General features: G+C 33.5%; 3 protein-coding genes and 1 non-coding gene across 6 annotated transcripts; 2 read left to right on the top strand and 2 right to left on the bottom strand.

Annotated features, from left to right (window-relative positions):
* Positions 1-4265: 4265 nt before the first annotated feature.
* On the bottom strand, positions 4266-8543 carry LOC110272938 (uncharacterized). Its single transcript, XM_021125695.2, has 8 exons — positions 8385-8543; positions 7634-8011; positions 5838-7498; positions 5487-5756; positions 5316-5396; positions 5050-5161; positions 4896-4962; positions 4266-4703 (listed from the first exon to the last, which is right to left on the bottom strand). The coding sequence occupies exons 1-8, from the start codon at positions 8425-8427 to the stop codon at positions 4598-4600; spliced, it is 2718 nt and encodes a 905-aa protein (XP_020981354.1). The 5' UTR covers positions 8428-8543; the 3' UTR covers positions 4266-4597.
* Positions 8544-8751: 208 nt separating this feature from the next.
* Positions 8752-8823, top strand: TRNAP-AGG (transfer RNA proline (anticodon AGG)). Its single transcript has one exon. It is a non-coding gene; the product is annotated as a tRNA-Pro (tRNA).
* Positions 8824-8998: 175 nt separating this feature from the next.
* On the top strand, positions 8999-11684 carry LOC107492530 (zerumbone synthase). The gene is made up of 4 exons (XM_016113574.3): positions 8999-9042; positions 9142-9293; positions 9632-9703; positions 10817-11684. Exons 2-4 carry the CDS (start codon positions 9274-9276, stop codon positions 11619-11621), a joined length of 897 nt encoding a protein of 298 aa, XP_015969060.1. The 5' UTR covers positions 8999-9042; positions 9142-9273; the 3' UTR covers positions 11622-11684.
* A 129-nt stretch (positions 11685-11813) lies between these two features.
* LOC107492529 (uncharacterized) lies at positions 11814-14212 on the bottom strand. Of its 3 annotated transcripts, none has more exons than XM_052251341.1 (3): positions 13828-14212; positions 13609-13744; positions 11814-12062 (listed from the first exon to the last, which is right to left on the bottom strand). In XM_052251341.1, exons 1-3 carry the CDS (start codon positions 14089-14091, stop codon positions 11992-11994), a joined length of 471 nt encoding a protein of 156 aa, XP_052107301.1. In that variant the 5' UTR covers positions 14092-14212; the 3' UTR covers positions 11814-11991. The 3 variants fall into 3 exon arrangements, with proteins under 3 accessions (XP_052107301.1, XP_052107302.1, XP_015969058.1); XM_052251342.1 differs by lacking the exon at positions 11814-12062 and adding an exon at positions 12103-12156; XM_016113572.3 differs by lacking the exon at positions 11814-12062 and having other exon boundaries at positions 12175-13744.
* Positions 14213-14723: the final 511 nt, after the last annotated feature.

The following is a 14723-nucleotide window of genomic DNA, read 5'->3' as shown; positions in this document are numbered from 1 at the left end:
TGTTTTTACTATATATAAAATATTTTTTATTATTTATTCTTTACACAACTCCTTCTACTTATGAAAACGGAATTGGTGTCAATTCAGCCGTTATTATCTGACATTCTTAAATTCTCTTCAATCTTAAAAAAAAAAATTTCTGAGAAAGGTGAAGAAAAGACCAAACAGAATCGGTGAAAAATTAAAGAATGTCCATTGTCCCATCATTGCCTTGCTGATCATAGTTAGCTTCTTCAGCTATTACAATTTATTAGTCGTTGAATTCAACAATTCTAATATTCACTTAAATAGTACAGGACTATATAAGAAAATTTTAAAAAAGAAAACATAAAATAAACTATACCTTACCCATCAAAACACATGGCTTTGCGTGCATTTTACCTTATTATGAAAGTAAACAATGCAGTGTTAGTACATACTCCACAACTCCACAATGTGATAAAAATGGCGTTCTAATAACTTATAGCCAGGCTGTTAATGATTCGATCCGATTTGAAACTTCGGTCGGGCTCCAAATTTGATAGGGACTAATTTGATATGATTTTACTGAATTTAAGATTGAATAAGGGTCTTAAAAATAGATCCGATCATTATTTTATGTCGAATCTGGACTACAGTTTGGATCATCCAAATTCAATCCGGTAGTCCGGTCATCATACATAATTAATATTTTGTGTTATTAGTGATGGACGATGGCTATTCTTATGTGAAATTTAAGTATTATAAACTTTAATATTTTGTGTCATTAGTCATTATAAGACTATAAATTAATGTTTTATGTTTAAAATGCATAAAACTTTAGACGAATGCATAACATTGTATTATTTGTATTGATTTAAATATGATGTATGCTATAGTGCCTATATACACTTGCCTAACTTACTAAAAAGAGATAAAAATTAATATTTAAATTAAAAAATATAAAAGTAAACAATTTTTTAATATTTAAAACTTACTATAAAAAGTAACTTCGGTAATTTCCACACCAAAGTTAAAGGCATGGGAGAATTGGCCTTTAAATATTTGGTGTTATTAGATAATACTAGTATTGATTGTGATTATACTTTAATTTTAGAGAAGAGTTAGTTATTGTTATATGAGCAATGCTAGGGGGCTAGCAACTTTTGTGATTGTTAGCCATCAACTAGCCATCAATGATGATTTGATGGTGTGAGATTGGTGTGAGATTTCATCTAATGGCTCACATTTCCCTGCTGGTTATATGCTGGCCAAAATTCAATAGAATTGCTGGTCCCCTAAACTTTCTCATGTTATATTTTTTTAAGTGAATTTTATCATGTCAAATAATAGTTGGAGTATTAAAAATTTGAATATTTTCACATGTTAGCTTAAGAAGGTAATATTAATGACCCAATTTTCACCTGATTTTTATCCAATATAATCGAAATCTAAAGGAAAATATGTAGGTTTCATCAAGTCTAAAGCTGAATTCAAATCTAATAAATAGACCTATTATATATTTTAAACCAAATTTAAATCACATCAAATCCAATTTCACCCCATCCATAAACACTTACTTATAGGCATAGCTGCAAGCAATGTGAATGAAATTATAAATGTGTGAATGTGGTTGCTTATTGTATTTAAATAAACTAAAATAAAATTGGAGAATAAATAAAGAGGAGGGTAGGGAAGTAAATAAACAGAAAAGGGTAGAATGGTAGTAAGCGAGAAAAACGAGGTACAAAGATAAGTACGCCAGACTGTCCCGCCAAGACAGCGCAAATGGTTGATGGATGTTGCCATCTTCCTCTCTCTACCAAGTGCCAAATCAAGACAACGAACACACCATTCAAATTTCTTTTACCCTAGTTTATTTACTTACTCTCTTTTTTTCCTCTGATTAATCATAGTGCTTTTTGAGTTGGTTTATTGTAAGATAATAAAGCTTTTAGCATTATTTTGTATTTTTAAATTGAACTTTATATTTATTAAATATCTCCAATCTCCAAATCAAATACTATCAAAATTATAAATAATTATATTTTATATTTATTGTTGTAATTGATTATCTAAAAAATAAATATAATTAAAGAATTTTATAAAATATTTTAATCAGTATATTAAAATTAAATTTTTCCTAATTCATATTCAAGGTATATATTTTGATATATATTCTATAGTTTTAAATGATTTAGTAATTAATTTTTAAGGTAATTGTTATCCATTTTACTGTTCCCATAACAACGGCACCAATCCAGGCCACTTATTTTATTTTATTCTCTCCACAATCTAGTTTTGCTTTTGACAATTATATGACACAACTTCATGCAATGAATAATGCCTTTAATAGTCATTGGCCTCAATTTGGTTTCTTATTAATGTTGTTTTTGGGTCGTAATCTTTCTTGCATGTTAGTTAATTTTCATTTGTAGTAATCTTTTATTAAAATACCATAAGCGACAATATTATATTATTTTTATATACAAAAAGTAAATTACTTCCACTAACAAGAATGTTTTTTTCCCGCTTTATCTTTTTAGATTTTGGAATCTACACTGCTCATAGGCTCATTAGGTGTGTGAATATATAGTATGAATAGTAAATTTCCTAACATGTGAGATTTGTAATAATTGTCTACATATGTCGAAAGCAAATTCCTCGTATGGTCAAAGATGCATGCATCCTAGATTTAAATTAGAAATGTCATTGTGTCACGAATTGATTAATTGAACAATCAAACAAAGAACATTCGTTATCCGTTAAGTTTAATTGTATATTTCCTTAGTCAATAATATTAATAATTTGTCTATAAGATGAATAAGTGGAAGAAGACCCTAATCAAAATCAATCACACTAAAACTAAAGATAGGTGACAGCTCCTTTTCACTTTATTTTAATTTCACTATCAAGTCAAATATAAAGATTGTCAAATGGTTGTGTAAAGGACGCTTACCTTTTTGGTGGTGAGGGATGGAAGAATGAGATTGGATATTTATCGAGTCTCGTGGCCACATGATAACAAGGGATATATATAAATGATATAAAAACTAAAAAGGACAGTGAGTGAGTGAGTATTGAGTAAACTGCAAATTAAAAGGGCCATTGCTTTCAACTTTGAAGCAAAAAGAGCAACTAGAGCCATCGACCCAATATTGGAATATGGAAGCTGCATTCATCATTCACCAAAAGGTAAATAAAATTGCTACCAAGTCCAATTGGACCAACCAAGCTAGCTCAAATCAACATCTAGTAGGCACCTTTTTTCATTCATTTAGTTTTTGCTCACAAGCACACATATTATACATATATATAAGTGCATGCTATGTGTATAATACAAAAAAGTGCATGCTATGTTATCTATATATATATATATCTTCGTGGGGAATGAAATCTCATGGGGTTTATAAACGATAGTGACGGTTGAGATACATGCAAAGAGATGAGTGTGATGGAACATCATTCTTGGGTTGGGCCACTTCCTAAACAAGAAACAACAACAATAAAATTCAGATTTTTCGTGCGCCTCTCTTTTGGGATCTTGCTGTATGATGCAGTTTGATACTTGAATAGTATTGTTGGACCGAAAGAAGTACTTCAACATATTTATGAAAAAAATAAAGCTTAAATATTCAATTGTTTTTCAAACTTGTTTCTTTTCCTTTTTTTTTTTCCATGGACGGCTGGAAAGTGGAAACCCCAATCACTAGAATGAAATATAACAATTACATAATTAACTGATAGCTAGTAGCTACTTAGTTCTAAAATTTGTCATACCCAAAAATAATAATAATAATAAAAAAAAAAGCAATGTTTCATGATGTGTAACTTTACACAAATGTTTACCCTTTTTTTACACCTATCAAACATATACTTAGCTATTTTTACACCAAACAAACATTTCACCCTATATCCTATACAACCAAACATAGCCTTGGTATAGTCTATTTAGACATAGAAAAGAAATTAAATCTCATTGATATATATCAATGAATTTTACTTACGAAGAAAAAGATCAAACAAAATAAAAAACGAGTCAAGCAAAGTTTTTGAATTGCCAATATATTCAAAGTTGAGGAAGAAAAAACTTTTCACCATTAAAAATCTAAAGTATTATGCAGAGTATCGGTTAGCACAAGCCCAAAACTAAATCTTTCTCATTTCCAGATTAATTATACCGCCTTTATAAAAAAAAAATTGAAGAAAGTCCGCAGCTTGGTTGAGGCATTAATGACAAAAGCCACAGCAGGAAGCAAGCAACTTCTAATATTTGTTCTGTGGTGAATGAATCCCCTACGGTTTGTTTTAACTCTCTTTTTCACCTCTTCAACGACATCGACACATAACCACCAAAAGAAAATACATATACTTTATTTACGTAGGAATAGGATAGGCCAATTTGTTAGAATCATTGTACACTATTGCCTCAGCAAACTTACATTGTCCCTCCCCTACACTAACCTTAACCTATGCATGCAGGATGCAGCTATGCTTTGTCTGTCATCAGTTGGATTCTCTAAGTAGAACATGCCCAAAATGGAGAGACAGAATAAGCGTTAGTACCCAACAAAAGAACATGTCCATTGGTTAATGTGAGTCTTACTTTGGAACATAATAGCACTGTCTCAATTATCAACTATGATGCAGATATGGATCTCGAATGCCTTCTGTAATATACCTTCCCAAATCGATTAGACATACCTGGCCTTTTTCTTGTAGCTTGATTCACAAAGAGTTGATGTCTGTCAAAGTTCAAAAATTAATGTTAGAATGTTGCAGGAGCTGTTGAGATGATGCATCATCACTAAATATTGGGAAAGAAATTGTTTTCCCCCTTAAGTATATGCTTGAGGTTATGTAAAATAAGAAAACCAGGGGAAAAAGAGGGAATAAGGTTGAAGTTGAGGAAGAATGACTTCCAAATTTTATCATACCTCTCAGGTTCCAATTTCTGGATAATAATGCCATTCAGAAGAAGCTCTGAACTGTAGACAGCAGTTCCTGCAAGTTGAAGTAATTCCATAGGACGAATGAATGAAAATTCGATAAATCATAACTGCCTCATCAAGGAACGGAAGGAGCCAATACCTCTACTAAGGAAATGGTGGCATATTGCATAGTCCTCTTCACAAGAAAGAATCAACAGATCATCTAAGAATTTATCATCCTTCTCTGCACATACCTGACTTTCATCAACTACCTAAAGAGTTGAGACATTTTACAAGTGAACCAATTTATCAAATTATACTCAGAAAGAAGCATAACCCATTAAATTAGTAGAAAACACCAAACAAATATTGGAACCACAAGTGTGCTGCAGTTCTAGAGCATTAAACAAAGGTGAATATGCATACCTGGCCTTGAACAGCTGTGACCAAGGTTGCAACCACTTTCTTATCAGGTTTAACTTGAGGTGTGATGTAGACTCTTTTACCCTGTGGAGGCATGCAACATTACAACCACATTTTAAGGCAGAAAGTGATGAGTACACAAAAATTTGAGCACAGGAACATTTGCATCAATACCTTCAGGAGTGGTGTTTGTCTTGCTTGAGCCAGAGACACAGGCATGCTAAAGCCTATCTCCTTTTCTTTTTTCACATCCCTCAGAATGTAATTTTTCTCATCAATAAAACAGTTTGCTTGCCCACAGCTCTCAAGCCATAAGTGTGTCACCACTAATTTACCAAGAGCCATAATTTCCAACATATTCTTTGTGCGTATAAATTTGTCTGCTATGAAATGTGTGGCATCCATTGAGCTTGATGCAGTAGATATATTGAGCCTTGCCACGACCTGTCAGAGAAAGATGAAACAATCACCACTAGGAACTGGTTATATTTCACATCCGTGACAAGCATAAATCAACAGAGAAACTCCTAATCTAATAAGCTCCTTCAGAAGGGGAGACTTTCGAAGGCGTTTGTTGCATGGCTTGTTGTGCTGCTCATCGCATGTGCGTTTGTTATTTGACATTATTAAGTCTTTACTGGAGGAGACTGTTGTTGGAATTTCTGGACTGGATTGTGCACTGCTCTTATTAGCTGATATTTCAACACGTGCCAACGAGGATCGCTTATCAAGTGAGCTTTCAAATTTCATGGTATCGTCAGCTGAACCAGGTTGAACAGAATTCCCCTGTGACAAGCATCTGCTATTGTCAACGCATGACTTATCCTCATCATTTTGGCGTTCTATACTGTTAGTGGACCAGACATTGCTTTCATTTCCATCAATGCACAAAATAGTAGGTGCATCAAGATTGTCTTGCACATTAGCCTTCTTTCTTTTCCCCCTTGCTCTTTTAGGATAAAGCCAAGAAGGAGAATCATTTATTAAAAAACTGCTGGATCCAGATAGCTGTGGACTAACTTCAACCTGGTGATTCAGGCTGTTTTTCCCAGTCTTCCCAGACAAATTGGTAGGTGAATTGAGACGTTTTGTCCTAATTCCCAACTTCAATGGATCAGCCTCTATATCAGCCCCCTTCCTCTTGCACCTAATAGTGTCATCCGCCTTGACATTATTGTTCCTCTTTGTATGATGGATTGATTGATTTTTCTTTCTTGGCCTTCTGCTCTTGTTCTTATTTTTGGATTCTGTGGTGGCTGGTTGAAAACTAGTATACTCTCCTGTTGAGCAAACCTCTTCAATCGAGACAAGTTCACTGTGTATTGGTGAAGTGGTATTATTTTCAGACTGTCCCTTAATAGTTGACTTGCTTTTCATCATTTTTCGTGTTTCCACCAACACAGTATTTGGCTCCTGATTCTCAGTGTGCTTTCTCTTCTTTGATTTCTTTGTTATGGACTGTAAACCAGAATTCTGTTTATGCAACAAGTTTTTCAAGTGACCTTTATTCTCTATCAAATCACTCAAAGAGCCATCAGGTACTTTCTCAGGTTGGTGAGCATCATGGAAATGGCAGCCAGTTGTGGGCATAAATGCTAATGCCTCCATAGCTTCAGCAGCTATTTGAGTATCTAAACCAATACCAAACATGTCTTCTGTATGTATCACACTGGAATAAGGAGTCTCGTTCTCTCTCATTAAACTTGACTGAACATCCAACTCCTTGAGAGAGTTCCTTTCATTTTTTGTTTCAATTCCATGTCTTTGGACCATGTTCTCAATCTCATCATCACATCTAACACCTGCACACCGTATTCCTTGGCTCTGAAGATGTCCACCTTCTTTCTGGTTTTCACTTCCAATATTTGAAGCTGTGTTAACCTTTCTACACAAGATACCAGCTCCTTTGTCATCTTGATCACCGCCATCCCATCTGAAGGGTTCTTTTTCTCTATTCTGGGTTTGACTTTTAATTTTTCTAGCCAAACTTAGTGATCCTCTTGCACTCAGGACATGAAGTGATTTCTCTCTAGTGGGTTTTATGTGATAAATTTCTTGAAGCAAGTCCATATCACTAGATGACAAGTACTCATCCACAAACCCAAGAGCAGCTTGGGTTGAATCCCCAGGCTCTGGTGAGTTAATGTTATTTAACATCTTGGTATCAACTGAAATTCCTTTCTCCCCTGCAAGCATGTGGTGTTTGTTCTTTACTTCAGTATACCATTATCAACAATAACTTTGACATTTAATAGGAAGAACTTTACATATAAAAAAGAAACGTTGAACTCATTCTTATGTTGTTCATAACAAAAACATACCAATAGCAGCTTTACTAAAAGCAGTGCCATTTGAATCTGCTTGTTTGAAAGGTGGCCTTACAGGTCTCTTCTGGAAGTGCATTGAAGGAATTCTTGCAGCTGGACTGGTTCCATCATCAGCCAACCCTCTCACAGCTGATGCTGTCCTTCCATTGTCCATTTCGTCATCTTCGCTATCAAGCACAACTTCTTGTCCATTCTCGCATTTTGGACCACTTTCCACATTCTCCGAAGGGTCAGAATCCTCCACAAGCTCAGTGTTCAGATTGAGATTTTCCAGTTGGGGTTCAGTGAAGGGGCTATTGAGCACTAAGGTGTCATTGACGAGTTCAGTTTCTTGAAACTGAGCATCTTCATCAGCATCTTTGAATTTACCTCCTAATTATAAACATAACAACATAATCATCAGGCTAAGATACTTTTATCTATAATATTCTCTACACTTACAATCAGAAGTGACAACTTCCACAAATGCTTTTTAATTCCTACAAGAACACTCATAAGCAGTCCCACTATCGAAGATCATGAATGAGATTTGTTTGCGTTATTTTCACTACAATCAGCTTTAATCCGTACACAGCTTGCATAGTTTGGTACAAAATTTCATGTGCATGGAAAACTCATTATGATCAGTGAATTTCTTTTGTTATTTTTCCATTTCAACGAGAAGCGGAATGATCAACGTAAATGACAAACAAGTTAACAACAAAATCAGAACAAAAATAAGCAATAATGAGGAATGAAAAGGTACCAGGTGGTGACGAAGAACAAATGACGTAGGAGGCATCAGCCATTGGAGTATTTTGAACAGTGTTAGCGTTGATCAAGGGTTAGGCACATGTAAATGAGAAATTTGATTAGCGTCAAACTGAACTGAAACCCTAAAACAATGATCATAGAAGAATGTAGCTGAAGAAAAAGAAGAAGAACATGATGGTGATGATGATGAGTTTCGGAAATCAGCGCAACGAGTTCATGAAGGAACCCCTTAATCTGTGGGTTTTGGAGCGGAAATGAGAGAGAAACAAAAATGAAGCATAAATTTTTCATTTCAATCTTTTGGAGGGAAACAGCTACAATTTTTTTATATAAATTAATTTTGACAGCTAGTGACAAATGGGCATTTGGTCTAGTGGTATGATTCTCGCTTAGGGTGCGAGAGGTCCCGAGTTCAATTCTCGGAATGCCCCTAAAATTTCTTTGGATTTAACATAGTCAACTTTTCAATTTTTAATGTATTATTTCAATATTTTAATGCACATATTTTTCTGTCTATTTTTTATTATGACTTATGAGTCCATGTGATTTGACCTTTTTATATCAATAGATCTTACATGTACCAATGATATATTCAGATTCATGTTATTTATGTCAGTCTTGGAGCTGATTCCGCCATGCATTTAGAAAAGGTAATTCAACCTTCAATCATATGCATATTTATAAGATATAGATAGATTCGTTATCCACATTTACCATATTACCCTTGACTCGTTTTGTATGATGCTTAGAAAGTGCCACATATCATAATATCTCTCTCTAGCTGGAAACAAAGCAAGGTTCTCCTACAAAGCTAAAGGTCAAACTAGAACACTAGCCTTTCTGTGAATTGCATCACAGCCATCTATTTTTAGCAAAAAATCATGCTGAGAATTGGTTTAAGGTTTGTTTTGTTTCAAACTTCACCTTACTGCCTTCACTTGCCTTTGTGTTTTTATTCATAGAAACTTTATGTTTTTGCCGTTTGATGATTTGAAAACATGAAGCATCTCTCGACTTGCCACTTTCATCTACTATTGAATCTCTTTAATTACTCAGCTTAATTTCTGTTACTAGAAGCATCTTGAACTACGAAAATGGCTATGAGACACATTTTCTTTATTTAATTGTTTACCTTTGATCGTACATGTGGATTTTCCTTTCAGTTCGTTCTTTGATTAAAGTAACCTTAAACCATAGCTTACTGTGTTTATTAATAATTTGTGGTGATTATTGAAACAGTGAAAACGGTTCCTATTCAAGGGCTTTGTTTGGAGAGAGTTTCCACAGGTTGTTGTCTACTCACACTGGAAGGTACTAAGGCAACTTACCTTTCAGCTAATTTTCTCTCTGTTTTACTTTTCTTTGCCATAGTTAGGAATGGAAGGTAGAGAAGAAGCAAAGGGAATAAATAAATGAAGAAATGAATGTTCATAATGTATCCATATCTAGACACAATACAACTATTCAACTAGGCATGCTTCATGAATTCCATATCTTTAGTTCATTTCATTTCCACCTTTGTCCTTCCAATTTCACTGTAAATAATTAGACACTTAAGAATTTTGATCTATATTTTAATAACATAGGTTGCTGAGATATAAGTATGAGAGATGAAATTTACATCGGTAGACTGGCGGTATATTTTTTTTTTCGTGAAGATTTGGATTAGGATGTGACATTTAACCTGTTATTTGTCACTTAGTTGGACTTCCTCTCCAAAAGTTGTTTACTTCTAAACAGAATATATATTTAGAAGCTTTTTAAATATTTTGAAAATATTAGTGTTTCAATGGTTTTAGCCATTCATCTTAATCATAAAATATATATACAGGCTAAAACTAGTAAAACATTAGTATTCTTACAAAATTTTCTTTTTTTGGCTTTGTGTTAGAGTAAATTTAGGATCAATTAATATTATTTAGCATATCTGAATATTTATGATAGGATATTACGTTTTATTATGTAAAAAAATATTTTGTGGTTAACCTTATGTATTTTTACTATAATTAATTATCATCAACATTAAACTAATAAAAAATAATCTAAGTAAATTCAAATGAATGAAAACAGAAAACTTAAAAAAATATTTTGTGATTAACTTTATGTACTCTTTATGTACTCCTATCATAATTAATTACTATCAATATTAAACTAATAAAAATAATATAGGTAACACTTTGAGTTGGTGCACTTGCTTTCTTAATGAGAAATGGATTTGTTTCTTTACAGCACTTTCAGACTTTCTCCTTGAAATGGACGATAAAAAGTCACATAAGCTGACGTAGACTCTACAATAAACTTTAATATCATTTAATAAGCGCCTAAATAGACGCCAAAATTTTGTTGGTAAATAATGTTATTGTACAGAAGATGCCATGTAACTTTACTGGTTGCTTTCAATTCAAATTTCTTGTGGTGGTCCAGGAAGCTACAAGATAAGGTAGCACTGATAACTGGGGCAGCTAGTGGAATAGGAAAAGCTACAGCAACCAAATTTATCAATAATGGTGCCAGAGTTATTATTGCAGATATCCAACAAAAACTTGGTCAAAAAACCGCAAATGAACTAGGGCCTAATGCCAGTTTTATAACATGTGATGTCACAAAAGAATCAGACATATCCAATGCTGTTGATTTTGCAATTTCTGAACACAAACAGCTTGATATCATGTTCAACAATGCAGGGATAGCATGTAGAACTCCTCCAAGTATTGTGGACTTAGACATGACAGTATTTGACAAAGTCATGAAGATAAACGTTGGCGGGCTTGTGGCCGGTATCAAGCATGCAGCACGAGTTATGATCCCGCATGGAACGGGCTCGATTCTCTGCACAGCAAGTATCACTGGTGTGATGGGAGGGATGTCACAACACACATATTCAATATCGAAGTGTGCTGTTATAGGTACTGTTAAATCCATGGCTTCAGAGCTATGCAGGCATGGAATAAGAGTGAATTGCATATCACCTTTTGCAATTCCTACTACTTTTGTTATGGAGGAGATGAATCTGTTGTATCCAAATGTTGATGCTCAGAGACATATGGAAATTGTTCATAATGCTGGTGTTCTGAAGGGAGCAAATTGTGAACCAAATGATATTGCTAATGCTGCCCTTTTTCTTGTATCTGATGATGCTAAGTATGTTAGTGGTCATAATTTGGTTGTGGATGGAGGTTTTACATCCTTCAAGAATTTGGATTTTCCTGCACCAGATCAAGTGCAGTAGAAGTTTGTGTAATTTATATTTATAGAGAAAAAAATCATCACAATGATGAAAAGAACCTGCCAATTTCAAATTTTAGATTATTTTTCAGAAAGCCAAATTCACTTTCTCATTACTTATCTCACTATGATTACAGAGAGAATGACTTTTCAAAAAGTATGTATAGAAACTAGGCAGTCATAGTACTATCATACAATATGATCGGAAAACAAGATCATAGACTTTCCATAACCTAAACTTTTAACCCACATATGATGGATTTTATAGGATAATCTACTTTAATTGGAGAATGCATAGTTGCATACAACATTTACTGTAGTAATGCACTTTTTGTTGGATCAAAACATGAGATCATTGTGAGCAACTCATCAAGTCATTCCTTTCCGTCCGTTCTCTCCAAGACCACAATTCGCAAAGTCAACCTTAGAATTTTGAAGATCATAGCTGCAGTTAAAAACAACAACTCAACTTACTTTTTGCATGGAAGGGAAGTTCTTCTTTTCGACATCTTTTGCTTCAACAAACAGAACTATTCACCCTGCAACTGGAGAAAATTGTGAGCATCCCCATTTGCAACTTATCTCCCTAATTAGTTCAGCCAAACAGATGTTACTTTTTCACTGTCAAGAACATTAAAGTTCAAGATATTTTTTTCTAATTACTTTTTCCTACGATTATGGTTTAAACAATTTCATAGAATGATAAATCAGCAATCACTTTTCAATTGGAATGAGCCAGAAAAGATTCCCCACTTTCTGAATAGACATTTGATAATCTTTTCTAGACCACAGTCATTTCGTGTCATTCATTACCTCCTCTTTGATACAATAATTGGATCCTTTTGTTTACTTTATAATGTATAGAAAGATGCTTATATGCTTAGAGTATACTCACCCATGAAAAGATGTAAAATAACTTTGACAGAAATCTCACTATCAATAATGAAACCAATCAACTTTCCATCAGTAGGCCTCCTCATGATAACACTTACAGCTGCCTCCCATATATTACTTGGCGAAGGGAACCACACTTAAAAAAGATTCATATACAAATATAGTTTACATCACCTTGAACTTTGTCTAATGATTGGAAGTTAAAACTTGAAACTTGAACCTAATTGTTTGTTTATGAAGTGTTGTTCTTGAGGGGAAAGGGAGGGAGAAAAGAATTTTGAAGAGTAAAAATTAAACTTTAAGGCCCCATTTGGTAACTATTGTAGGACAAACATACAAAAATACAGGTTAACACAAAGCTATCTAGAAAAGGAGTTAAATGTAAACAGAGAATGTTTAGGATAAAATTTGCCCAATTTTTGGTTCATCCAAAATATGTTTGATTTACAGAAAATCTCCACATACAAGTCTTTTTCCTATACAAGTCTTACAAGTCCTCAATATCCCTTATCCCTAAAACGCGCTTCTCTTTGGACCTTATATTTCACATGCCTATTTAACAGATTTTTCAATTAATCAACGCGCGAATATATAAAGGATTTCGTTTTCTTTTTCGAATTTTTTCTGCATTTCCTTGCCTTTTCTCTTTCGTTTCCTGTTTGATTTATATACATCGTGAACTTAATTCACTTGAGCTTGTAAGGAAAACCTATGCAACAACTTTGGCTTCAATGGATTTTGTCATATTAGATTTTTTTTTCCCTCAACTAACCTAGCTGAGTATGCAGACAGATTTCTTTGCATAATTTTGGTTCATTTATTGGCTACTATAAGAAATAAGCATCATAATATTCCTAAAACAATAGTCTAAGATCACAAGATCACATACAGAAATTAGCAAGACCAGATTTATATCATCATTTAACTACAAATTAACAAAAACAAGTTGAGCAAAAACAAATTCAAGTAATTTCAAAGTTGCTCTATTCTTTCTGCAATCAAGTTAACAGCAGCATTAGCCGACGAAAAAGCCCCATGAAAACTTTCTTTATAAGAGATAGATTCTAATTGAAGAGCCATCTTCAATAAAATCTCACCAAGATCTGTTTGCTTTTGTAGTAAAGAGTTGTAGTATGATTGTGCAGCAATCCGGCTAATCTCAACATTTGTTTCCTCTGGACAGTACTCATCATCCAACCATTTATGCAAAGTAATCCTAAGCCATTCTGATTCCTAACCAAATTCAAAGGAAAAAAAAGGTAAAAATCTCAACTAACTTTCTTGGTCCACTAGGCATAATTATTTAAAAAAAGTACCTGCAAGGCCATGGTTGGCTCTAACCAATGATCTGGAATACATAGGTCTTCAACTTGGTCATCAGAATCAGGTATTGGATGAGAATATGACTTCACAAGTGTTGGGGACTGAATATGAGTACGATGAAACGTTGATAAAAAAGGTAGAGGATGTTGGTGACTGAGGGTAAGATAGGAGGGCGAGAACGAGATGAACCGGGTGACATTGGAAAATAGAATCATGAACTGACCAGAATTCAGTTTCAAAGTTGTCATGGTTTTCATCGTAGAAAGGTGGTTGTGCTGTATTGTCTAGTTTTTACCGAGTCCTGACTGCACATGCAAACGGCTACCAATATGGACCACATAGAATGCAAGCTTTTAGGATAAGGTCGGCACCATAGGGCTAGAGGCAGTGCAACTATTCTCGTTAACTATATCTTTTTGGGGTTTAAAAATCCCTTCTTAGGCTCTGGATCTTTATAAAATTACCAAAGAATCAATTGTTATACACTTTGATGATTTTTTACATTAAAATCGTTAGGATGGATCACTAATTAAATCCATAGAAATTACATAGTTAGTTAGATTATAAATAAAAACTATTACTATTGAAAAAAATTAATAAATTAAATATTAAATTTGGTTCAATTTAGAGTTTTTTTTTTCTATAACTTGAAGAGAGAATACTTGCATTGATTTAGGGAGTACTCCTTCTTCAAGTCAAGAAAAAAAATAAATTAAATATGAAATTTAGTTTAATTTAAAGTTTTTTTTAACTTGAAGAGGAATACTTGGATTGATTAAGGGAGTACTCTCTCTTCAAGTCAAGGAGAAAAATTTAAAATTAAACCAACTTTAATATTCAATTAATTAATTTCTTTTCCAGTGCAATAATAATAATAATTTCTATTTAT

Source organism: Arachis duranensis, chromosome 6 (genome assembly GCF_000817695.3).
Source record: "Arachis duranensis cultivar V14167 chromosome 6, aradu.V14167.gnm2.J7QH, whole genome shotgun sequence".
NCBI lineage: Eukaryota > Viridiplantae > Streptophyta > Magnoliopsida > Fabales > Fabaceae > Arachis > Arachis duranensis.
Note: the sequence above shows the minus strand (reverse complement) of the source record. Positions and strands in the feature narration are given on the sequence as shown.